We start from the raw sequence: 26,584 nt of genomic DNA, 5'->3' as shown, positions 1-26,584 counted from the left end.
GTCCCTAGGACACTGCTGGGCTTCACAACACAGTGAGCTGGAGGTAAGTGACAGAGCTGCCGTCCAAGTTTCAAGACCTGACCACCGTAAACTCCACGCCCATTAGCCCTTTGGTCTGTCCCACTACTGCCTTTCTCCCCGTCCCCTGGGCCCCCAGCCCATCCACAGCCACTTTTCTCCCTAAGTAACTAGCGAATTATTAGTCACGTTTTATAAACACATTCCCACTAAGGTGTGGGTGACTTCTGTGCTCCTACAGGAACCTGCATTTTAATAGAGACAACAGGAAAGGGGCAGCGCTGAACTGAAGAGATGGCATCCAATCCTGGGACTTTAAGCACTGGATCCACCAAATGAGAGTGTATATTTATTTCAAGAAGCGCTTAAGCCTTTGTACTGAATGGAAATTTGGTCTCCACTTTCAACTGGTAGATTCTGAAAACAGGCAAAACTCAGCAGAAAAGGCACATGAGAAGAATGGAGTTTACCTGACTAAGCTACGGGATCTACTGTCTTCTGCCCAGGCTGGTTGATGGGCAAAGGTGAAGTGGTTGATACCCGTGAACAATTAGGCATTGTCAAGTAGAGTTCGTTCTCTTGAAAACTTTCCACTGGACCAGATACAGACCTGATTGTGAAGAGTTGTGATATAGACAAAGTGGCCTGGCTGGCGCTGGAAACAAGAGGGTTGGATTGTGTTTAAGGCTGCTTGGCATTCAAGGGCTTCAACACGAAATTACAGGCTCCAATCTTATTAGCAGTTCACTCTAAAGAAAGGAATTCCTATTAGAATTTTGTGCTCCAAGGACCATTTTCTCCTTCTTGACAAGATGGATGGACCCCTCTTATCTGATAAGAACAATGTAGCTGATTGGCTTCCCCTTTTCTTTGACTGCTAGGAAGCTCCATTCCTGGAGTTAAGTTTCAAACACATAAAACACTATGGATAACTCATAGGTCTTTATGTGCATTTTTTTCATTGACCCTCCACTTTCGTAGTTTAGTTTTCCTTTTTATAATTGTTAGTTATCTAGAACTTTTATGGTTTGTGTTCCTTTATTTCTATTCTAATATAATTTTATTTTATGCATTAGCTTGTAAGCCACCTCAAGTCATTTGCAGAGGCGGAGTGCTAATTTTCAAATTGGACGACTCCTTAGAAAGGATGGCACCTTTATTAAAGAAGTTACTAAGGTTTAGCTTGAGGTTTTCTAAGGACAAAGAACACACGGAAAACATTCACACTGGGAAAATATGCACGCTGCTGCTCTCTTTTGCTGGCCTTTATCCCATGTGAGCCCACCAGGAAGTTTGAGGTTCCTTTGTCTGGGGAAGTAGCAGGTTGGTTCTTCGGCCTTGAGTGAGAAAGTTGGGAAAGGAAAAATAATACCTACCCCTACCCCCACCCTAGTGGAACTGCCCTCCTCTCCTGTTTGGGATCATGGATTAAGGGCTGCATTCCTTATGCTTTATGGGGTGTGACCCCAGGTATTGGGAGGCTTGTCATGAAGCTCAATGAAATGGCATTTTGTAGAAAAATGATTGAGGAGAGAAGTGTTCCTCATTTTCTCAGAGCATTTTCCTTCTGTGGTTTCAGAAATCTCTCTATGTCTGCTTGGAGAATCACCAAGTCTTGGGCTCTGAGTGGCTTCTTCTTACCAGGCTGATATTGACTCAAAGGGGAGGGGAGTCAGCAGAAAGTATGCATTTCTCTTTTCCTTGTTGAAGGGGGTGTGTCCCTGGGCTGTTGGCCTGCAAGGGCATCAGCCCATGCACTAGGAATTGCTCATGAATCAGAGGACCTGTGAGCATGCCAGAGAGCTGCTGTGGTTCAGATATTAAGATCATTTTCCCAAACAGCTTAACAAGTGATTGAGCCACAGGTACACTGGAGGAGGGGTTCCCTCAGACTGTGATGTGAAGAGAGGAAAATCACCAGGTAAGCCCAATAGATGTGATTTGATTCCTCAGAATGCGTATTACTAGCATAGGTACTACCTGTTAATCTGAGATATTTTTCCTCCCCATGGGGAAGACTCTGATTTCAAGATCTCGTTTTCTGAAGAAGGTTAAATAAAGGGAGAGAGAGTGGAAAAAGCAATGAGCAGAGACAACGATCTCTTGGTACCTGTATAAATTGAGGTATTTGCTGAGGTTCAGACTCCAGCTTTTGGAACTCAAAGTTCAGCCTTCTCTCTATCCATTATAACATACAACCCCCTATTCTTTGGATGTGTCTAGAAGGCAGAGCCACTGGAATAAAGAAGGACATTACTTGTTAAAAATATCAATCTTCAGTTCTCAGGCTGGTGACAGCTGTAAGAGATGAGGGAGGAGGTAGGAACTGATAGAAAGAAGGTGAAGGGATGAGTCAAAGAACATGCATGAAGGATCCCTGGACGCAGACAGCAGTGTGGGGACTGACTGTCGGAGGGGGGGCAGGCTGGGTGGAGTGGAACGAAAGGGGCAAAATGGGACAACTGTACTAGCATAAACAATAAAATGTGAAAAAATGAAAATAAAATATGAATCTGAAGGCTTCCACTAATTAGAAAAATATTAACCTTAGCGATCTCTTAAGAAATATGCTTGAGGGAATTAAGTTTGTTTTCACTTTAGGATGAATTTATTTAAGCTTTTATGAAACCAGTGTACATCCGGGAAGTATTTCCCAATTTAACTCCCTCCCTGGACTCTGAAAACCCCAAAATTGACCCTCATAACCATTTTCCTTGACTATTCCCTTCAAATAAATATGAAGCAACACACTAAGTTTTTGACTGGCAGCCCTTGGAAATTCATAATTTTTCTTTTTTTTAAATGGAAAATTTATTTATGTAAACCTGACATCTTATGTAATCCACTCATGACAGAAAGTAAATGATGGGAAGTTACTTAAGGTCAAGGTGGAAGAGGAGGGGAGAAAGGAAGACTGGCTTTTCCATAGAAATATCCATTAAATGGAACCCGATAACAACACACATAGGCTCGAGATCACAGACATAAGGAAACAAAAAATAGATAAAAATACATTTGACGATTTGTCAGAATATTAACACAAACCTTTTGTTATGTTCTCTTTTCTATAATAAAACCACTACTAATTATTTATAACCAAGACCAAAATTAAAAACAACTTTACAATTGTGGCCACATAATACTTTATTTGTTATACCACTAAAAAGTAGTATAACTTTGAGAAAATTATTTCACTTTTCTTCCTCTGCTTAATTAATTTGCAACAGGCATGAAGAGCTAAGACAGGAATGTATACGTGTTGAGCTTTGGAAGCTTGACTTGCAAAAACTCCTATTTTGTGCACAACTACAGTTGATGTTGAGCCGTTGCTGACAAGCCTCATAGCTATGTATGCCTTGCTTCTCAAAATAGATGCTACATTCTCTCCTTTTTGTTTAAAACAGGAGCAGGGTCCACACGACCAAGTTCATCTCTTGCTCTGCTGAGTGAGGGTAGAGAGAGCACTATACTTTTGCACCCATACGTCCTCTGATGTCATTCATTCCACAATTAAATAAATGCAAATGTTCTCCTAGAAAGAAAGTGGACATATGCATTAAAACTAGTGTGCCTACTCAGCGTCAGCTGGAAAACTGAGCTCTGACAAGCTAAGAATGAAAATCCACAAGAATTAATAAGTGTGAAAGAATTAATAAGTGTTGGCATGTCATAGAATTATAACAAATCCCTTGTGCACAGTAGAACAAATCAGATACAAAGAGGTGAGCAGCAGCAATGAGATATGTAGCCTTACAACTGTGCAAAACATCCCTCCGTCATGTTGATGAGGGTTATTTGTTCCTCATGGGCCTCTGGGTCCTCAGGACCAATGTCAGCTTGAGTCTCCAGAGGCCCACAAACTAGAAACTCTAGAATTTTGATTTTGTTTTTGTTTAAGTAAAGCTTTTTAAAATAAAGACTTTAAATGAAATATTTAAGATAATTTACTTCTCATCAGATAAAAATTTTAAAAATCTGAGTTCCTTCAATGTTTAAGGATAAATAAACATTAACTATACATCTGTGGTATTAGAACAGCCTGTCAAAATGGAACAGGCTCATCACACCTTCAAAGTTCTGGGTAAAGACACTTTGTACTGAACTGATTGTATTTTCCATGAAAACCTTTCACACTTAAGTTTGTACTTTAACTGAATTTTGTTTGAAGACTTCCTTATGCTTAAACTCTTAGAGAATCAGGCTAATTCTCTCTAATAAGGAACTTAATGGTACATCTCTTAGAAATAGAACATTCTTCTATGTTTTTGACCAAGAAACCAATTAAGCCAGTAACTAGCAAAAGATTTGGCACATATAGCAGCAGAAATAAGAAAAGTTTTTTGAGTCAGAAGTTTATTACATGACAAAGTGGCCTTTAAAATAAATGAAAAAGCACTAAGATGTTCTTGATAAAGAACGGTTTAGTAAAGAAACATAGTTGGAATAACTGGTTATTCATTGGGGTTAAATGGAAGGTAAACTCTTATTTCATACCTAGACCTGAAATAACTCCAGAAAGACTGACAATTTAACTACATTAAAAAACAACTAAAAGAAATGTTAAAAGAAAATATGAGAGAATATTTTTACAATTTTGTTATAGAAAATGTTTTTTTGAAAAATTTTATTTATTTATTTTTAGACAGGAAGGGATGAAGAAAGAGAGGGAGAGAAACATCAATGTGTGGTTGCCTCTCACACGCCTCCTACTGGAGACCTGGCCCACAACCCAGACATATGTTTGGTTCACAGGCTGGCCTTGAATCCACTGAGTCATACCAGCCAAGGAAAAAGTTTTTAATTCACATAGAAAAATTGGCAGATGTGATTTTATAAATATTTCAAGCTTTTGTGCAGATCAACACAACATTCCCCAAGCAATATTCCAAGAGAAATACTAGATTGGGGACGGGGGGGAATTTAGGGAAATAAATTCAAGTTTTTTCTTTCTGTTTTCTGCAAGTGTAAAAGGGAAAGAATTCCCATGTAATTTACAAGATTGCCAAAATAATAAAACCAAGGCACATGAAAGCATTATGTAAATTAGAAAGAATTATTCTTATTTCATCTTATTATATAACTATCACCACTCTCGAGTTGCTGCTCGGTTACTTTTTCCAGCAAACAATTCAAAAGGGAGCTCAAATTCTCTTGGTTTTATCCACTCTAGGTAAGCAAAGTAGATGAGGAAGGTGAAAATTAAGCCTGACCTGGGAATTCCAGGAAGGCCAGGTGCTAAGCTAAAGGCTTAGCTGGAAGAAAGAGCTTGGCACCTTTTCTGAAATGCCATTAGTTATCCTTTAGGGTTGGCGGTAACTTCTGCTCTATTGAACCATCATTGACAGGAGAAAATCTTCAGCTATCAGGTGTTGGAACAGAGCCAACCCTCAAAGTTGACAGTCAGGCTTTTTAGAAAGGAGCTGAGCCAGACTTGTCCTCTGTTGAGACATGAACTCTGCTAGGACACTAGAAGAAGTACTGGGCAATAAGTTAAGAACAAAAATCATCCTGGGTCACTCCTAAGCTACAAAGCACAGACTAAATAGATTTTTTAGGGGCAGGGAGAACAGAAGGCTGTGCTGGGCTACCAGCACCAGCAGCAGGAGAAATGCACTCAAGCTGAAGTTCTAATGAGTGACAGGACACACAGACTTGTAAAATATGTATCTCAGGTTTTGGATTAAAAAGTATCAGATGAGGAGGTAGGGTCACAGGGAAACATCAGATAGTTTAAGGGAGCCTGGAACAAAAAGATTCAAGCAACCAACACTCATTCACGAAAGTGAGTCTGGATCACTGCTTTGGGGGGTTTTCTTAGTGCGTGGAGCTACAAGGAAGGACCACCCTGCAAGACTCTGGGCCTGATGCAGAGCCTAGGGAATTGGAAGCTCTCATTATATGGTAGTTGAACAAATTAAAGCTGAGCAAATTGGTAAAGTGTCCTGAGGAAGGGATGAGTGAGCTAAGTCATTCCTTTGGTCTCTTTCAACCTTAAAATTCTAGAATTTTAAAAAGATCATACCTGTATTCTCAAAGCAAGGACTTAATTCCTAGTAGGTTCTTAGCTTATCTCAAAATGTGTTCAAGTATTAGGATAACGATAGCCTCATAGATATAGAGAATACGCTGACAATTGCCAGAAGGGAGGGGCTTTGAGGGCCTCCTAAAATAGGTGAATGGATTAAGCAAAAAAAACCCCCAAAACCAAACCCCCCCAAACAAAGAACAAACCTCATAAACACAGACAGCAGCATGATAATACAGAGGGAAAGGGGGGTGGGAGGAAGCAGAAGAGGGTAAAAGGGGAATAAATGGTGTTGGAAGGAGACTCAGCTTGGGGCAGAGAACATACAATACAACATACAAATGATGTATTATAGAATTGTACACCGGAAACCTGTATACTTTCATTAAGTAATGTCACCCCAATAAATCCAATAAAAATACCCCAGAAAAAAGAATTATAATAACCAGTTTGAAGAGAAAACAGGAGTAAAACTCAGGAAAACTTTTAATCTGCCCAGGCTTAGATTTTATGACTGACTGACACTAAATAGTATATAAGGAGAATCAGAAATGGGCATATAACAATAGAATCTGAATGTGAATGGATTTGAGCTCTCCTTGTTTTATAGAGGAGGAAACTGAGTCCAGTGAGTTTTTTTTTTTTTTTTTTTAACTTTCACAAGCTCTAACAGATAAAGGGATAAAGGACAGGCAGATTTGGGATTAGGGTCTAATTCACCTGGGTCTCTTTCTGCTCTGTTTATACTACATAAACATACTAAAAGCATGCTAAAACATAAAATAGGTATTTAAATTTTTATTGTGCACAAATGTTTATATGCACACGCACTGAGATTTTAAATAGCTTTTAATTATAGCCTTTCCAGAAGAAGGTTGTCTAGCTCATAATATTTACCAAACTTCCAAAAAATTTTTCAGATGTAAAATTGCTTATCCTTTCTCCTTTCCACCTATATTTCCACCCGTCTTCTCTGCCTGCTTAAAAAAAAAAACTCTTATCAAAAGCAAATGGCCTGAGGATTTCTGTACAAAGACAGATCCCAATGTAAAGGTTACCAAAACTTAGTAACAGGTAAAATAAAACCAAGATTTTACAGGTCATCTGCCTCTGAAACAATCAACTCTATCTGAGTCATGATTTCTTTCAGATCCTAGCTGGAGACCTGCTCTTCCAATTAGTGTGTGTGTGTGTGTGTGTGTTGTGCACATTTGCACATGTGAGTTCAGGACAGAGAGGAGAGAGACAACTCTATTGGAAATCTTCTATTTATAGAGGAAGAAACATGATCCCATAAATATTGATGCCCAGGAAGTCACCCAAGAGTTCAACTGTGCCTAAGATTAGACTGTTGCTAAAAACGCTGGAAAGCGTAGGTGTGAACTGTTCCAACTAAGCACCACTGTTGATAAGGAGACTGCTGTTGACATAAATAAGTGATATTCGGAGTTCATAAATGCACAACTGGAAGAAGGGGGAGACAATGTCAGCCATCTCCAGGGACTTAATAGCAAATTCTAATGATTGTTTTCTGTAAACTGAAGGACAGGGATTATCAGGAGTGAATTTACTTGAATGAATTCAAGGAAGTGGGGGTGGGGGTTGGTCCTGCCAGGGCCAAGCCTTCCCAGGAAGCCAGTGCCAACTCAGCTGCAGGTCAGCCATCACTGGCCTGGGTCTGCCTTGGGTGAGGTGTCGTGCAAATATGCTTACCCTGATGACAACAGGTCCTGGTCCATGGCAAGGACACACAGATTCTGATAATTAAAAAAAAAATTAAGGCCTAGCTTGAAAGGGAAATGCTGAAAATACCATGGGGTTTGCATCAGCCCAGAAACAGCTTTTATTTGATAAATTATTTTGACTCAGAATTGAAGCCAAATTCTGATACAATCCAACAAGTAACTATAAAAACTGGTAGGGAAGTTGAAATGCTACTGATGCTACTATTAATAGCTATCAGGTGTTGTTCTGAGTACTTTATATGAACTTCATAAAAACAACAAATGATTCTGGAGGATGACTAGTATAATACTAAAAAATTATTTGTTATATATCTGAAAATCAGTCTCCCAACCCTATCCCAGAAGGAACTATAGGTATCAAGGAAGTGAAGAAAAAGGATTGATTAGTTCAGCCTTCAGCCCCAAGCTCCAAATGAGAATTCAAATCATTGGATCAACTTAGGTGTAGAACTCTTTTCTCCTATCTAAGAACCAGCCTAGAATCACAACCCTCAAAGCTACCCGGAGGTCAGCATCATTTGGGTAGCTTAAGTGATGCATAAAGCTGGGCCTGGCCTAAGATTTAGTGGGTTTGGGGTGGGATGGGGCACCTGTATTTTCTAATAAGCTCCTAAATGTCTTATTTTTTGTTCTTCCTCCCCGTTTTCTGCCTCCTCCTGGTCTATCCTTTTTGTTCCCCAAAAGTGATGGCTATTTGTCTCTAGAGCAGTGTTTTTCAAAAAGTTTTGACAAGGCCCCATAGAATTAAATACATATTTACAGAAACACACACACAATAAAACATGCACAGATCATGAAATAGTTTAGCTATTCATGATAGGCCTACAGAGCTGTACCTGGGAATCACTGGTCTGAAACCCTGGTTGTAAATTAAAGTTTCTCATTTCTGCCCATTCTGAAGACACAGCCCAAAATATACCCTCCGGTGTAGGAGGAAGAGGGACTAAGGGGCTGAGAGAATGAGAGAGTTTCCTCACAATGCCCAGAGTTGTCACCAGGCCTTCCTGAGCTGGGTTTGCCGCCTCAGGCCTGGACTGTGTGTGGGAGAAAGAAGATTTTTCGGAGAGCAATAGATCAAGGGAAAGAGCCACGGGAGGGTCAGGCATCCCATTGGGAAGCAGGCCCCGGCACAGAGAGGACAGATCACACCTTCGTGCACTCAGATTGTTCTACCCTCTGAAAGCTCCAGCACCAAGACCGTGGCTCAAACAGTACCCAGAAATTCATATTAAAATTTTTCCCTGAAAGTGGAAGAAATGTGGGCAAGGGGCTGGGAAGAGTGCAAGCTCCCTCTGCAATGTGGCCACACTCCAAGAAGGTATTGGGAAATCAATTTAGTTGGATGTGATAATTTACCAAAAACCCCACAAAGAAACAAAAACCCGAATAGAAAATATACAAAGGCATATCTCTGAGAGAGAATTAAGCTCTGTTTCATAAAACTGTTCAGTTATTTCATGTATACATACACACAGATTTTATAATATGTGTATATATACACACATATAAACATGTATTATGTGTATGTGTGTATACATATATATACACAATGCACATATACATATATGTATGCTTTATTACATGTGTATGTAACTATGTATTTATTTCTATGGGGCCTGGTCAAAAATGTTGGAAAAATACTGCTCCAGAGACCAATAGCCGTCACTTTTGGAAAGCAGAGCATAGGCTGGAGGGAACAGGACACAGAGCCGTTAAGTTTGGGGAGGCAGCCCCAGGGGGATGAGCTCTGGAGCACAGACTGTGCCCAAAGGAAGTCAAAGCAATAGATTCAGGAGGAGTCTTGGCAAGCAGGGAGAGAGGCGGGGCATGAGTGGACTGTTGGCCTTAAGGGAGAAGGTGAATACAAGCAATATGTGTCCCTTTGCCTGTTTTCCATGTTTCTCTAGAAAGCCCCAGAAAAGGTCTCTGCTGACATGTAGGCCATGTCTCTGGAAGTCAGTACCCATTCTCTAATGTTTTTCTCTTTTCTTGTAAATCAGAAAGCAAGGTGTGGGGCAGCTTTGTATGAAGTTTAAAGCACTCCTGGGAAGCAAGGTCAGGCCTGGAAGGGAGGGCCCAACACTGTGTTTCATACTGTCAATCAAAGCCGTTTACTCAATGGTGATTTGTTGAGTTTGGCAATTACAGTTTCTCATCTTTTCCTGTGGAGATGTGAAAGAAACATTGAGAGGCCATAGGGAAATGACTCTTCATGTCCAATAAAACTTTTTTTAAAGTCATGTTAAAAAACTCACATAACATAAAATATAGCATCTTAACCATTTTTAAGTGTACAAGTTCATTGGTGTTAAGTATATTCACATTGTTGTGCAACAGATTTCTAGAACTTTTTCATCTTGCAAAAATGAAACTCATACTCATACACAACTCCCCATTTACCTCCCCCAAGGCCCTGACAACCAACACTCTACTACACTTCCTGTTTCTATTAGTTTGACCTTTTTAGATACTTTGTACAAGGGGAATCATATAGTATTTGTCCTTTTGTGATTTGCTTATATCACTTAACAGAATGTCCTCAAGGTTCATCCATGTTGTAGTATGTGACAGGAGTTCCTAATTTTTTAAGCCTGACTAATAGTCTATGCCTAATGAAACTTTTGGCAGTGATGGAAGAGTTTTTGTCTATGCTGCCTACCACTGTTTTGTTTGTTTTTTTTAAATTGAAACTTAAAAAAAGATTTTTATTTATTTATTTTTAGAGGGAAAGGGAAGGAGAAAGAAAGGGAGAGAAACATCAATGTGTGGTTGCCTATCATGTGACCCTCCATGGGGACCCGGCCTGCCACTGAGGCATGTGTCCTGACTGGGAATTGAACCAGTGACCCTTTGGTTTGCAAGCCTACACTCAATCCACTGTCCTACACTACCCAGTGCTAATTTCACTTTTCTAAAATTAAAATTAAAATTTAGATTGCCACATGTGCCTAGTTGCAACTATATTAGACACAACGAGATTTTTTCATTCACACAAAATAACTTGGGGATAAGTGTCTAATTTTGTGGCCATGATTATATGATGAGTTTTATCTAAATTATTCTGAAATAACCATAAACTTGAGGACAGCTTTTTTGAAAATTACATTAACTATAAAAAAGGAAAATTGCTGGATTGGTTCATGATGATTTTTATGCTTACACACTCAGAGTCTACCCTTATATTAATGGTTCAAAGAGTCCTTGGTTATCTTAATATGTTGGGGTTTTTTTCTGAGATAAAAAAGAAGCCTCAGTGAAATATAAAAGGCTAGATATCAAATACACTTAGTCACATAGTTAAGCAAGTCATGATTTTAAAACAGTGTAACCTATGCCAATGTCTATCCACTGTGCTGTACACCTGGAACTAATATTTAAAAAGCATTGCAAGCAAATTATAATTGAAAAATAAAAATATTTATAAATTTTTAGATTTGTAAAAATCTAAAAATACAGATAAATAGTAATTTTTATGGTTTTTAGAATTATGAATTGAGTTTTATTGTATTGTTTTGGTTTATGTCTATTTTCTATGTTTATTTTTTATAGTAAATATTTATTACTTTGCAATAAACAACAAAATTATTCTTTTGAGAAAAAAAAGAAAAAGTACAAATTCACCCAGGGGAAAAATAAGTTTGTGTTTTGTCAAATTTAATCACCCAGTAGAGAGTGCTTAAGAAATTTTTTAGTAACTTTGTAAAGACAGAAATGTACTGCTTTTCAACAGGAGTGGCCATCACAGTGTTTCAAACTAGGTACATGAAATGGAAAAGTAATTAAACACTTGGAGCTTGTAATTGGTCCAGTTAGGCACTAACATTGAGTGTGCTTAAACATTTTAGTTTGAACCACTTGTTTTGTGCCTCAGCTTTGCATGGTACCCCCCTGTCTAGTCACAGACCATGAACCCAGCTGTTTGTGTTCAGTGCAGGAACAGCAGAGGGACCTACTGAAGATGAGAGTTCAACTGCTGTGGCTCATCTTTTTCTTCCGGGTCACTGAGGGCGGTGATGGCTTCCTGGGGGTGAGTTGGCTTATGTCCTGTTCTTCCTGCATACCATCTCCCCTTTCTCCTCTGGTACTTCAAGAATCCATCACTCTCTAGGCAACTGAAACTACATATGTAATAGGCATGGAATCACAAGTTCTGGGTTCTTGTCTCAAGGTTAGCACCATTAGCTGTGTGGCTTTGGAGCTTAGCTGACCTAACAGCAAAACGAGGATCTTGTACTAAACCATCTTGGAAATCTCTTCTAGCTCAACACATTCACTCCTATAGCATCTTTGATGGAGAACAAGAATAAATATTGGCATTAGCAATCCTCGTACTGTCTGATCCCTGTCTATACATACTTTCTTGATGCTTTTATCTAAGGTCATGGTTTCAATGTTCTCTATAGGCTGATGACTCCCAAATTTACATTTTCATCTCAGACTTCTCCCTTGAACTCCACACTCATGCATACCACCTACTTGGTATTCCAGTTGAATGCCCAGTAGGTGTCTCAACTTCATATGTCTCAGATTAAACTCCTTATTTTTCTTCTCACTAAACCTACTCCTCATTTTCTAACTCAGCAAGTGGTATTGCCATCTCTCCAGCTACTACAACATTTAGTTTTATGCTTGATTCGTCTCATAATCTATAGCTAAATCAGTGGCTCTTCTTTTATTTGTTTGATTTGGCTTTATCTTTAAAATGTTTCCAGAATTTAAATGCTTCTCATCATTCCATGGCTACTAGTTTGATCCACACTTCCATTATCTTTCACAGATATTATTTCAATAATTCCTGAAATAATGCTCCCATTGCTTCTGTGCTTGTCTATTCCCAACATGGCTGCAGGACTGACCTTTCTAAAAAATAAAATATAGACCTGACTAGTGTGGCTTTGTGGGTTGGGTGTCATCCCAAATGGTTCGATTCCAAGTCAGGGCACATGCTGCGTTGTGGGCCTGGTCCCTGGTTGGAGGGTGTGTGAGAGGCAACAGATCAATGTTTCTCTCACATATAGATGTTTCTCCCCTCTTCCTCCCTTCCTTACCACTCTCTCTAAAAATAAATAACTTTTAAAAATTCTTTAAAAGCTAAATAAATAAAGTACAGCACATCTTTCCTCTGTTCAGAACTCTCCTGTGGGTTACCATCTGACTCAAGTGAAAGCTAAGCCCTTGCCATAACCGGTAAAGATCTACACAACCTGCCTCCCCAGAGGTACTCTCTGGCCTCACTTCCTGCCTTCTCCCCTCACCTACTCCATGTAGCTACTCTGGCCTCCTCACTCTGTCTTCACATGCTGGGCGTGTTCTTACTCCAGGGCCTTTGCATGTGCTGTCCCCTTGGCCTGGAAAATTCTTTTCCCAGGGATCCTCATTTGTCTACCTCCTTCAGGTTTGTGTCCAAAACTTGCCATAGTGAGACCTCTTGCCACTGCCCCACTGTCCCTGAGTTGGATTTTAGATGCCTGATTTCAATTTATCTGGGAAATCCAACAGAGCATTACAAAGCCCTGCCATGATTATTCTTTTTTTCTTCTTAACAGAGAAATGATGGCATCAGAACAAGAAGAGGACTCACTGTGAATGAGAAAAAGCATCCAGGTGAGATACTGGTGCCAAGAGAACCGGGTTCAAATCCAGTGGTGCTTCTGACTGGCTGTATGATCTTTGGTACATTATTCAACACCCTGAATCTGTAAAATGAGAATAACAATAAGCCCTACTAGTAAAACATTGGTGAGGGTTAAACAATATAATAAAGGCATAGTGTCCTCCACCATACCTGTCAAGTAGCTGCTCCATGTTCTTCTTTTCCTCCTTTATCTTGATCCCAACAATGTAATTAATGGGCACAGCCTTTAGCCTGTGGTCTGGTATTTCATTTATGGGTCTGATGTTTCAATCACTGAAGGTGTTTTTTTCTTGGAAACAGTGATGCACGCAGATGGTCGTTAGGTTCCTGGGGCAGTTCACAAGCCTTTCTTTGGTGAATTTGCTGAACAATGATGTGCCATTAGTGCCATAGAACTTAGCCCCATGCAAGGCTATAGTTCTTCAGGAAAATGAAAAAAAAATTAATTTGGAATGCCATGAATACATTTTCACTGATAGTAATAACACAGCTAGTATTTATTGACTTGTTACTATGCACCATGCATCATTTAAAATGCATTAGATGAATTAAATCCTCACACTGACCCTCTGAGTTAGATGCAATGGTCATCTATCTTACGGATAGTGAGATTGAGCTATAGAGCCAGGAGGTAGGAGGTGTGATTCAGACCAGAGGGCAGGGGAGGGTGAAGAGAAGGGCGGTGAGGGTTTTCTCACCTCTTCCCCCTTCAGCCTTGACACCTGAAACTCTCCTCTGGATGTGCCCTTTGGAAGTGTGTCAAGTCAGGGGGGTGAGGCAGGGGTGAGTCAGAGAGTGTGGGAACAGCTGGCCTGACAGAAATGACAGGGTGAACATATGTCAGGCATATGTGGGACAGTCTGCCTATGCTTGTCATAGACACTCATTTTTAGTCAATGCCTGGATGAGCGGAAGTCAGTGACAGGCAGTATGGAATCACCCACGACCTCCAGGCTGAATCTGGTGACTGCCCCATGGGCCCTTTCTCTGCAGCATTTCCCTCCTAGACCGAGAAGGAGGCTTCTGACGATCTTTTCCCTTTAGACCCAGTGCAGGAATACGAGCTGCTGCTTCAGGTGGCTTATAGAGATTCCAAGGAGAAGAGAGAGGTGAGGGATTTTTTGAATCTTCTGAAGCCTCCATCGCTGTGGTTGCATGGGCCAATGAAGATTATCAGAGCAAAGGCAACCACGTGTAAGTCAGCTCTTTGGGGACTGAGAGTGGAAATGGGGAAGGTGGGCATATCAGGTGGGGCAGGGTAGGTTATGCTGTGAAAACAATCGTCTCTGCATCATCTGTGGCTTACAAGAATAAATGTTTTGTTTCTTCGTGCTGCATGTCCATTACAGGTTGCAGAGGGGCTGAGTTTGTGGTGGTCCCTTGGGGACCCAAGCTTATGAATCAGACACTATCTCAGATAAACCCACTTAGAAACAAAGAGGGGAAAAAGGAACACTGGAAGGCTTGACATTGGCAGTTCAATTTTCTAACTCAGGAGTGGCACACACTAATTCTGCCCACGACTTACTGGTGAGAACTGGTTTCATGGCCCCAGTCAACCTCAGAGGCCAAGTTATGCAGTCTTGGAAGAGAGCATGTGATACCTGGCAAACAGCACTAATGACCACGGAAGTTCAATCATTTGTAGAAACCAAGGGTTCTCAGAAAGTGTGGTGCCCAGTCCAGCAGCAACAGCAGCAGCATCAGGGCGCCATCCTTCCAGCTTTTGATGAGAAATCCCTGATTCAGAGTCTAAGTCAGAGCCAAGGATCAGAATTCAGCAGTAGTCAAATTATTAAGCAGGCCGCATGAAACCAAGCTCTATTTTTTTGTGTGTGTGCAGACTGCAGCAACCAGAACGGGTTCCTACGGTGCGCCTGTGAGGACGGCTATTCCTGGTTTCCTCCCTCCTGCCTCGATCCCCACGTATGCTATCTTCACACAATTGGATCACTCCCGAGTTGTGACTGTCATCTCAGTAACCTCACCCAGAGTGTCAATTTCTGTGAGAGAACAAGTAAGCACATGAGGATACCAGGAGGGGAGCCCTGGGCTGGGGCCTCTCCCACCCCAACATGTGACAGAAGGGGGGACTCTAGCTCTTCGTCCATATGTTTGTCTGTCTTCCTGGGCAGAAATAGTGTTTGCAGGGAGGCTGAAGGGCGGAGATGACATACCCTGCTAGGTTTGGCTGGACACAGTGAGAGCTGCGCTAGTGCCTAAAATTCAGAAATGCAAGCCAATCTTTGGGCACCACTTCAACCTAGCTCCAGCTCTGCATATCTATGCTTCTTTTGAGATTTAACAAGATTCACTGAAATCCCAGGTCGGGAAACTGCTTGAGTAAATACAGTTTTTCTTCCTACCTTGTTTCAAGTCTTTCATCAACATCAATTTTCAGAAAAGAGAAGTCCAGCAGTATAAAAGCAAGGAGGAATGCATAGTGGTTGTATTGAAGGTGATGCTCTAAATTGCCAACAAATATGTATACTAAATGCAATGCCAAAACGAAAGTCAAAACTATAGCCTTAGTAACCAGTGCAAGCCGAGGGAGCTCCTGTTGACTTAGGTTTATGTTCACTGAATGATGTGGTGAGCTCAATGGCATGGGCTTAGGGCTTGAAAGACTTGAAGAAGTTTTCCAAAAACTAGTCCATTTATCTTGAAGCTCTGGATTTTGGTAGAACTGAGCAAAGAGTGAGGGAGGACCATCAATAGCCCAGTTTCTAAGGGTGGCCCTGGCTCCCTTTCCTTCCCAGGAGTGCAGCAATTCAGGTTAAGGCAACATGTATTTATAAGCACCATCTTTATAGCCAGAGCTGGACAAATTCTGGGAGGTCACAGTGATCCATTTCTCTTGCTATTGATGAAGTAGGTCTTGTTATTGATGAATTAGCAGGCTATGTGGAAAGGCCAGGATGTTAGCACAAGAAAGAAGACCATGTAATTTCTTCAGCAGTGTTGATGAAAGCCTACCATTTGAAAGGTTGTCCATGTCTGGTCCATCTTCTAGAGATACAAAGATGGAGGAGACAAGACTAACACCAATAAGGGGCCTCCCAAAGTAGAATGGGGACACACACCCATGAGACATGTTCACAAATAGTGGTGTAAGTACAAGAAGCTGTGGGGCAGCTATGGATAAAGCATTGCAGGAATTTAAAGGAGGGAGAGACTCTGTGTCTGGAGTCAGGGAAGGCTTTGGAAAGGAGGTGCTTTGACTAGGCCCTGAGTGAAGGGCTGAGAAGACATGTCCACATGGAGATGGGGAACAATGTGTCTCAGTGCAGAAAGGCCCCAGTGACAGGTACCAAGGGGTGTGTTGGAGTCAGCTGGTTGTGATTTTTTAGTTTGCTTTAAAAATGTATATATTTTTTTGTTTTTAAAATTTTTTAAATTTAAGCTCCCTTAGTAGATGGGGATGCATTTCAGCGTTAAGACTGCCTTTTAAAGTCACACATGAGTGGCCACAGGTTTTCTGCTTATAAGGTTGTCTGGGTTCAAGCACTTTCCCATAACGTTCTAAACCACAGCTGAAAATTCTTGTTGTGTGCTTCCTGTATCACTGTAGGTGAACATTTGTTACAAAAATAATTTGAAAGACTGATGTTGAATAGATGGGTTCCAAATTGTACTTCTGTAATTTTATGCTATAATAAAATCAAATGAGTAATTTTTGTATCTACATATTTTTTTATTTCCCATAGAAGTTTGGGGCACTTTCAAAATTAATGAAAGATTTACAAAAGACCTTTTGAATTCATCTTCTGCGGTATACTCCAAATATACCACTGGAATTGAAATTCAAGTAAGCACCTTCTACTTATGGCATAAAAAATTGTTGGCTAAACACAAGTTCAGATGTTTTCAATTCAGCAAGTTTATTTAATACATATTCTCCATTATTCCTTTTCACTGGGCTGTTACGTAGTAGCTAATCACGCTGCCCACAACTGATGCACTTTGGACATTTTCTCTCTGGGAGAGTTTACCAGTTGAATCCCATTCCTTTCTTTTGTGTTCAGTTTTGTTCATTTACTTGAGTAATATTGAGCCAAGGCTTCTTGATTATTTTCTGTCTTTATATTTGTCAAAAGAAATTTTTCATGATCTAAGCTCGAGTGTCAGCATCTGGAATTGGTTCTGTAGAGAAACCTCTCTCGTTAGAGGCTGAAGAGGATTCCTGGGCAGAATCCTGGGCTTCCTCGTGAAGTCACAGAGAACTGGACCGAGCACCTCAGCCTGGGAGGGTGGGTCACCTGCGGGTCTAGCTAAAGATGTGCACAGAGGCTTGGCAGATAGAGTCCATGTAAGCATCTATAAAAAGGCTGATCTGTGGGGAGGACAAAATAAATTTTGGGCGAATTTGTTATTTTATCTGGCACTCAATTCATTTTGGAGTCTAAGCAGTTGATTTTTCATTTTTTATCAGCAACCTCAAAAATAAATCGCATATGTGTGTACGTTCTTAATTGTCATTTTATAATGTGCAGCTACCTCCTGCTGTATCTTTTTTCCTTTGCTTAGAGCTTCTGTTGGTTTATTTATTGTCTGCATCCATGTTTGGCTCAAATGTTTTTCTTGTGTGGGAACAAAGATCAACATATTGCCCCCCCCTTTTTTTGTAAGCTTAAAGAAACATACAAAAGAATTCGAGGCTTTGAGTCAGTTCGCGTCGCTCAGTATCGGTAAGTAACACAATGCCCAAATCCAGGGCGCTCCCAGGTTTGCACACCAGCCCCACAGAATGCCTCGTGCTCTTGCCAAGTGCCTCCGACGGAAAATAGGTCAGACTTGGTCTTTGTAGTGGGATTCTTACCAAAACTGGGCAAAAGTCTGTCATGCTTTAAAAAGGGGGGAAAGGAAAGCCTATATTCTCATGTAAATGAGTTTAGGAACTTAAAATATTAAATGGCATTCTCATAGCTCTGGATCAGAGAATAGAATAGAAAACCCCCAGTGGCAGGGAAGAACTTGGAAGGAAGCAGGGGACCCTGGGGTGCCAGAAGGAGTGAGGGGTGGGGATGAGGGTGGTGGAGGGTTGGACGTTCTTCTTCCGTGACCACAGTGGGCATGCGGTGCAATTGGGAGCCAGAGGGAGGCTTTGGATCAAATAGGGTAGCTTTGTGTGGATACCATGTATATGCCATAGTCCAAAAGGCCACAGTCATTGTCTACAGCAAATAAAGAGATATTTAGTAAATCATCCTTTTGTTTATACTTTAATTCCAAAGTTGCTTGGTTAGTTAACCGTGTGTGCATTGATTACCAACTATTTATAGTCTGCTTGAAAGAGGAAATGGCTTAGAAGTCAGAGAAGTGGACTTCTTATATGATTTTTTTCACACTTAACTTGAACAACAACTACAGGAAGTTTTCAGCATCATTTGCTATAAATATGCTGTCCTGGATATTATCCTTTAGTTACTTATTACCTTATAATGTCTTTATAATCAAGGCAACGTGTATAATTTTCTTTAAAATCCAATGCTAGGAAAAACACTTCTTTTCTTAAATCGAGTCTATATAATTAATAATTTTCCTCTTAGATTTTACTGTCATTGAACTCACAGGCAAAATTAAAACTCAATCACAGTAATTTTTATATTCCATATTCATATTTGTCTTTTCTGTGATCCTGGTTTTCCATTTATACTTCTAATGTATGTTCCATCATATATATTTTATAAGCTGTCTCCAATAATTTGTAGTAAAAATCACTGTTAAGATAAGCAGTAAGTCTATAAAATACAACTATGCAAGGTTTTTAATTTACTATATGATTTAATTTCTCACTGTCTCAACTTACTTATCTATTGAACAGGACTGTTAATACTTGTGGAACCTGATTTAACCTCATTAAATCAAATGAAATAAGTTGGCAGGAAAATACTAGCTCAGTTGATTAGAGCATTGTTCCAACACATCAAGGTTGTGGGTTTGATCCCTGGTCAGGGCACATACAAGAAAGAACCAATAAATGTGTAAATATGTGGAACAACAAATTGGTGTTTCTCTCTCTTTCTCTCTTTCTCCCTCCCTCTGTCTAAAATCAGTAAGTTTNCAGTAAGTCTATAAAATACAACTATGCAAGGTTTTTAATTTACTATATGATTTAATTTCTCACTGTCTCAACTTACTTATCTATTGAACAGGACTGTTAATACTTGTGGAACCTGATTTAACCTCATTAAGTCAAATGAAATAAGTTGGCAGGAAAATACTAGCTCAGTTGATTAGAGCATTGTTCCAATACATCAAGGTTGTGGGTTTGATCCCTGGTCAGGGCACATACAAGAAACAACCAATAAATGTGTAAACATGTGGAACAACAAATTGGTGTTTCTCTCTCTTTCTCTCTTTCTCCCTCCCTCTGTCTAAAATCAGTAAGTTTTTTTCTTTAAAACAAAGAATATAATAAAAGGGCCATATCAATGCAAAGATATTATGACTATCACTACATAAAAAGGTATTTGGATTTATTTATACATTGTGAATGGTAATTTAGTATTTTGATTAAGAATTTGAACTTTGGGGTGTCAGAAATTTAATCCATCAATTAATTATTAATAATTACCTGACTCAACTTCTCTTTGGGACTCAGCTCCCTTATCTTACAAAATGGGGATAGTATGGTGTTTATCTCATGAAGTTACTACAGAATTAACTTAATATATGTAATCTCACTTGCTTTCATGACTTCAAACACCGCCTCTAAGCTGATGGTTTCTAAATGTATTACTCAAGCTTGGCCTCTCTCCTAAACTTCGGACCCAGATGTCCAACTGCGTATCATTATCTCCACGTGACGTGCTAGTAGGCATGTCAGACGTAATGTGTCAAAAATGATGGTTCTCCAGCTGGTCTTAAACCTACTTCTCCCATCTCAGTTACAGTGTTGCCATTTTCCCAGCTGCACAGACCCAAAGCTTGGAGCCATCTTGAAACTTTTTATGGAGGTATAAATTACATCCAGTGGTGTGTTCTGACCTTAAATACACAGATTAGTAAATTCTCACCAATGCTTGTAGAAGCTACCTCCTACCAAGCCAAAACTTTTCCATCCCCTCTAAAGTTCTCTTGTGCCTCCTTACAGCCAATCTCCATGCCCACCCCTACCCCTACCAGAAAGTACCACTGATCTTACTTCAGCCAACACGGGATAGTTTTGCCCATGTAGAACCGCACATAAATGGAATCACCCAGTGCCTAGTATTTGTGCACCTGGCTTCTTTCATTCAGCGTGCTGTCTTTGAGATCCACCCTCGTTTTTTGAGTATCAGCGCTTCCTTCCTTTCATTGCCCAGTATCACCCCAGTTATGAAGTACTACAACAGGTCCATTCCTTGCAGTCATCCTTGACTCGCATCTTTCTCCCCGACCTGAAATCTGCTCCATTAGCAGTTCCTGTCTTCAAACACAATAGGAATCTGGCCACTTCTCCCACATGTACTGCTACCCAACTGGTTCTTGCTATCATCTCCTCTCTCCTAACTAGTCTTTCTGCTTCCATTCTTGCCTTCCTTCAGTCTATTTTCTATGCATCAGCCAGTGTAATGATCTTAAACAACAAATCTGATTGTGTCACTGACTTTTAATAAAGAATCAAATATTTTAATAAAAAATAACCTTCAAACTCTAGGGCCCTCTGTGATCTGATTCCTGGCAATCCCTCTAACATTATCTCCTACCCATCACCCTCTTGCTCACTGAATAGTTATGCCTGTCTTTTTTTGTTTTGACTTCTGACTTATATTGATATATTCAGTTCTTAATTTATTTTCACCTGGGGTTCTTTTTTTTAAATATTTTATTTATTTATCTTTAGAGGGGAAGGGAAGGAGAGAGGGAGAGAAACATCAATGTATGGTTGCCTCTCGTGCCTCCCCCGCCAGGAACTGGCCTGCAACCCAGGCATGTGCCCTGACTGGGAATCGAACTGCGATCATGTGGTTCGCAGGCCTGAGCTCAATCCACTGAGCTACACCAGCCAGGGCTCACCTGGGGTTCTTAAAATCCACATTGAAACCTTTAGGCATTGAGAAGCAATCCCAGTTCTTGACTTGACATCTAGTCTTTAAATCTTTCAAGCTCATAGATATTTTTCTGCCTCAGGCCCTTGCATGTGCTGGCATGTTGCCCCAATGGTCTTTGCACCACAAACCTTTTCTTCTCATCATTGAGGCCTCAGCTGCAAAGACTCTCTGCACAGAGAAGCCTTTCCTGACCAGTGCTATTTAAAAAGAGCCTCACATCTACATGCTATTCTTATCATTGTATCTGTCTCCCATAACACTTAACAAAACACAACATATATATTATATAATTGTATAAACACTTATACACAGTGGTTACTGGCTTCCTATTTGCCTTGCCTTCTCCAGCAGAATGTAAACTGCATGAAAGCAGGGGCCAAATATGTTTGATATATGTTTATGGACTGAATGCTGTGCACAGCCTGAGTAGGCTCTGACTGACTGACTGACTGAATCTCACTTTTCTTTCCGCGTAATCATTACAGAGATGGAAGCATCATTGTTGGGTATGAAGTTGTTGGCTCCAGCAGTGCATCCGACCTGCTGTCAGCCATCGAGCAGGTGGCTGAGAAGGCTGAGGAAGGCCTTCAGAAGCTCTTCCCACTAGAAGATGACTCTTTCAGAGTATTCGGAGAAGGTAACCCTAAACCCACCCTCTGTTTAGTGTAAGGGAGTCCTTTAATTGGTAGCTCATTCGTGTCTTTAGGAAGTAGATTAGAGAAGTTTCTGATACTGAATTATTTTAAGACTAACTTTCAGTAAAAATGGGCCACTGTTTACCATGAAACTAACTTTCAGCTGACTAATTTGGACCCTTGCTAATCAGTGATCTGATCTCCACTACAAATGTTATGGAAGATTGATTTCACTGCAGGCTATGATGGAAACGACTCAGCAAAAGTTTACTGGTACACATGTTGAAATATCTCTGGGGCTGGCAATATTCCTGAGCAATAGTCCAGAAACCAAGGAAAGAATGCATAAATCTCCACATCTTTAACACTCACACAGATACACAAACCCACAGAGACACAAACACACACACACCACTTCCTTTCTTCAGGTATATTTTTTCTCTTTTACTTCTTTACACTCAGTCTTAAGCCTCTCATCAAAATTTGTGCCACTTTCAACAGCACTTATTCAACAAATATTTACTAAGTGTTTAAAGTGTCTAGGCACTTAGGACACAGCAATAGGGGAAACACACAAAAAGAATACAGCTCTTGGAGAGCTTCCATTCAAGGTCCCTTCTTAGTCCCGATCATGGCAAGACTAAAGGCCAGCTGCAAGAGTTACTAGTGTTTTGGTCACACGTGGAAGCTTCTAAAGGGGTACAATGTAGGACATGTCCCCCCCAAATGGTAACTGTTCATCTTTTAACCATATTGTTACTGCTTTGTTCCATAGTGTTTGGAAGACTTTCTGGTTTTCTAGCACTCAGTCCCTTAAAGAGTAAAAATATTTCTTGGGAGGGGTCTCACCCTGTCTTATTTTCACTGAACATTAACACATACTGGTTGATAGCCCACTAAAGGTCAGATTATTGGCACGGATCAGACATCTGGAGGAAGAAGGGCCAGGCTCACAGAGAGTAGGGCATGAGGAAGGAGAAGAGGATGCTGATAGGGATGAAGCTGGCCATCAAAGCGAAGCTTTTCCTACTCTTGAATTTTGCTGGGTATTGTATCTGGAAATATGATTTCTAACGTATAGCTTTATGATTTATAGAGAACGCCAGGATATTCACAGACATTGTTTTCTCTCTGCTTCATTCTTTTCCAGTTCAGTGTAATGGCATTTTTTTTGGATTTGGATTTAAGAATGATGAATATACCCTTCCCTGTAGCAGCGGCTACACCGGGGACATCGCAGCCAAGTGCCAGCCGTCTGGGTGGCAGGTCGTTAGGGAGAACTGTGTGCTTGCTCAGCTGGAAGAACTGAAGAAGGTAAAGCATTTCCACCTTGTAGACTTGCCCTGGTTTTGCGTTCCACCATGGGTGCCTCCCCCTGAGCACGGCGAGATGGAAGCTAAAATACATCGATTTGTCTCATGTATAAATACGCAGAAAGCAAGAGAGACATCAGACTCTTGTAAACTCAAGAAGTGTGGACAGGAGTGACAGAGTTGAAGTGGCAGCTGAGGAGCTCAGATGGTGTCCGAGCGGATGGTTTTGGCAGGGAGAGGGGCTGCAGTTGACGGAAGCAATGCTGAGGAAGTCTGTAATAGATGGTGGGAGTCCAGCAAGCCTGGGAATCGAAGGCCCATGTGAAGGTGTAAGTCGGAAGTCACAGACTTAGTACAAGTGAGAATGTACACATATCAGAAACCAGGGCAGGCGCTGGAGGCAGCCAGAGGTGAGCCACATAGAACGATAAAACTGCAGTGGATCTTAAGGGTCATCTGTCTTATCAAACTCCTTTTATAGATTAGGAGATGAGGGACTAAGTGGCTAACAGTTAGCCACTAAGTGGCCCCTCTGATAGCAATAGTGTTGGAGCAGAAACATGGTCATTTGATTCCCTGTCCAGGGCTGTGGCCTTCACACAATGTTCTCTTTGGAGGGTTCAAGGACTTAAGACAGGGCAGGTAGATAGGAGCACATAGTGAGGAATTAGAACCCAAGTTGTAGAAAAAACTAGTTCACAGTACTGCTCTGCAAATAGAGCTTCCTGTTAGGTGGAACTTCTGTCCCAGCCAGAGGCTCTGCTATTGCAGGACAGAACCTCACAATGGCATTTGTTAAAAGACTGTGGAATGTTCACTTCTCCCTCTTTGGACCTCAGTTTTCTCACCTGTAAACTGGGCAGGGAGATTGGACCAGATGGCTTCTGTGGTCCATCCTTGCTCTTGCCTTCTTTGCCTCAGTTATGGACATGAACCGTGTGTATTGAGGGCCTGAGGGTGAGGGCAGGCAGATCCCAGGTACCCTGGGCAGAGAACAGCACTGTCCGCCAAGAAGAGCAGAAAGGATACCATATAGGATCTGGGTTCCTTGATTGACTTGTTTTGACTGAAAGGGCATTTCCTTTTTTGACAGCCTTCCAAGCTCTCCCAGAGTGGAGGAAGCAGATGGGAGCTTCAAGGAAGAAGTAAAATTCCAAACCCAGTGAAAAAGTGGAGTTAAATCTCCACACATGTCCCTCTATTTTCCCATCCTCAAGCATTTCTCAGCATAGTCGTGTGACTATAACAGGGTTTAGTGCCACTTCCTAGCTGCGTACTGTTTGGAAAGTCACTGAATCTCACTGAACATCAGTACCCATATAATCAGAACAATAACTTATATGAAAATGCCTTTAAATAAATCTCATCAAGTTTCCAGTTCCTTACTGGTGCCTCCCTCAAAGGGTGGTGTAGGGATTAAATCAAGGCACCCCTTGATTTAATGATGTAAAACATGTAGTGCAGAACTCTCTGAAACACAGAAGGCCTTGGTAACAGCTATTGTTATCATCGTTACATAGTATTCCACATTGTAATGTTACAAATAGTAGTGATGTGGCCAAGCAACCTCACTTAAATCTGATGGACCACAAGCATACGTGTTTTTTTTTTTAAGAACTGAACCATCTTTTTCCTAGAATTTCAGTGTGATCGCAAGCAATGCCACTGAGGCAGCTGTGTCATCCGTGGTGCGAAATCTTTCAGTCATCATTCAGCAAAACCCATCAACCACAGCTGGGAATCTGGCTTCGGTGGTGTCGATTCTGGGCAACGTCTCCTCTCTGTCACTGGCGAGACACTTCAGGGTGTCCAATTTGACCATGGAGGTATGGCCTGCCCGTGCGTGAAGGGCCCACTTTATTTACTACTGCTACTATTTAATATTTTGTTTTAATTATTTAATTACAATTGACATTCAATATTATATTAGTTGCAGGTGTACAGAGAGGGTTTAGACATTTATATAACTTACAAAGTGATTTTCCTGAGAAGTCTGGGGCCCATCTAACACCGTATCACAATGTTGTTATCATGACATTATTAACTATATTCCCTATGTTGTATTTTATGTACCTGTGACTATTTTGTAACTGCCAATTTCTACTTCTTAATCCCTTCATCTTTTTTATCTACCCCCACAGATCCCTCCCACCTGAGAGGCAACCCAAACAGAGGCAACCCTCTGTTTGTTCTCCGTATCTAGGAGTTTGTTTCTGTTTTGTTTGTGAATTTATTTTGTTTTTAAATTCCACAAATAAGTGAAGTCATATGGTATTTGTCTTTCTCTGTCTGACTTATTGCCCTTAGCATATTACCTTCTACGTCCACCCGTGTTGTTGCAAATGGTAACATTTCATTCTTTTTTACGGCCAGGTAGCATTCCATTTATATGTGTGCCACATCTTCTTTATCCAACAGTCTCTTGAGGGGCACTTAGGCTGCTTCCATAGCTTCACTATTGCAACTCTTGCCACAGTGAACATAGGGCTGCATACATCTTTTGAATGAGTGTTTTGGCTTTCTTCGGATATATACTCAGAAGAGGGATTGCCAGGTTATTCGGTAGTTCTAGAGTTAATTTTTAAGGGACTCCCATACTGCTTTCCACAGTGGCTGCACCAATCTGCCGTCCCATCAACAGTGCATGAGGGTTTTGAAGGGCCCACTTTAATGCTTTACCTCACGGGAGGAATGACAAAAGCCTGAGTTGGGGGAAACTGTTGAAAAAGACTGAAGAGCCATGCAACGGTCTTTGCGTGATTTTTTTTACTGCATCCTCTGCATGCACGAAGAACTCATGAAATCTATTCTGTAAGTTCAAAGTGACAGGAGCCTCCTCTAGGGGGGCTGGCTGGGCGTCAGGCTGGCTTAGAGAAAGGGCTGAGGCTTTGCACCCGGTGGCGCTGTGGCACACAGGTGCCAGCTCTTTCATGTCTGTTTGCAGCCTGCAATGGTTCTGTCCTGTGGCCACAAACTGACTGTAGTCATGTATATTTTAAGGCTTCCTTTGTTTTGACTGGGAAATTTATACTTTGGTTTGAATCTTTTAAAATAACTTAAAATTGCAGAAATTAGAATTGCTCACTAAAAGAGATGCAAATAAACAAATAGAAAAAAATCTGTAATCTGGTCCCTCTAGAATAGACACGGCCTACATTTTAGATATCCCATCAGTGC

General features: G+C 40.8%; 1 protein-coding gene across 8 annotated transcripts in view; it reads left to right on the top strand.

The window, feature by feature from the left end:
* Nucleotides 1-1,538: 1,538 nt before the first annotated feature.
* ADGRF1 (adhesion G protein-coupled receptor F1) overlaps nt 1,539-26,584 on the top strand; it is a 44,271-nt gene continuing 19,225 nt past the window's right edge. For 3 of the 8 annotated variants that reach the window (XM_037054425.1, XM_037054406.1, XM_037054429.1), the window contains exons 1-10: nt 1,539-1,939; nt 11,723-11,815; nt 13,335-13,392; nt 14,468-14,617; nt 15,267-15,440; nt 17,131-17,231; nt 18,053-18,111; nt 21,945-22,096; nt 23,245-23,408; nt 25,045-25,233. In XM_037054425.1, coding sequence (XP_036910320.1) covers nt 11,747-11,815; nt 13,335-13,392; nt 14,468-14,617; nt 15,267-15,440; nt 17,131-17,231; nt 18,053-18,111; nt 21,945-22,096; nt 23,245-23,408; nt 25,045-25,233 — 1,116 coding nt within the window. In that variant the 5' untranslated portion in view covers nt 1,539-1,939; nt 11,723-11,746. Of the gene's footprint in view, nt 1,940-3,422; nt 3,471-11,717; nt 11,816-13,334; nt 13,393-14,467; nt 14,618-15,266; nt 15,441-17,130; nt 17,232-18,052; nt 18,112-21,944; nt 22,097-23,244; nt 23,409-23,528; nt 23,729-25,044; nt 25,234-26,584 lie in introns of those variants that run through there. The other 5 variants (XR_005067640.1, XM_037054424.1, XM_037054416.1 and 2 more) reach the window with 5 other exon arrangements.

Source organism: Sturnira hondurensis, unplaced genomic scaffold (assembly GCF_014824575.4).
Source record: "Sturnira hondurensis isolate 20B ecotype Veracruz unplaced genomic scaffold, ASM1482457v3 Scaffold0000880, whole genome shotgun sequence".
NCBI lineage: Eukaryota > Metazoa > Chordata > Mammalia > Chiroptera > Phyllostomidae > Sturnira > Sturnira hondurensis.
Note: the sequence above shows the minus strand (reverse complement) of the source record. Positions and strands in the feature narration are given on the sequence as shown.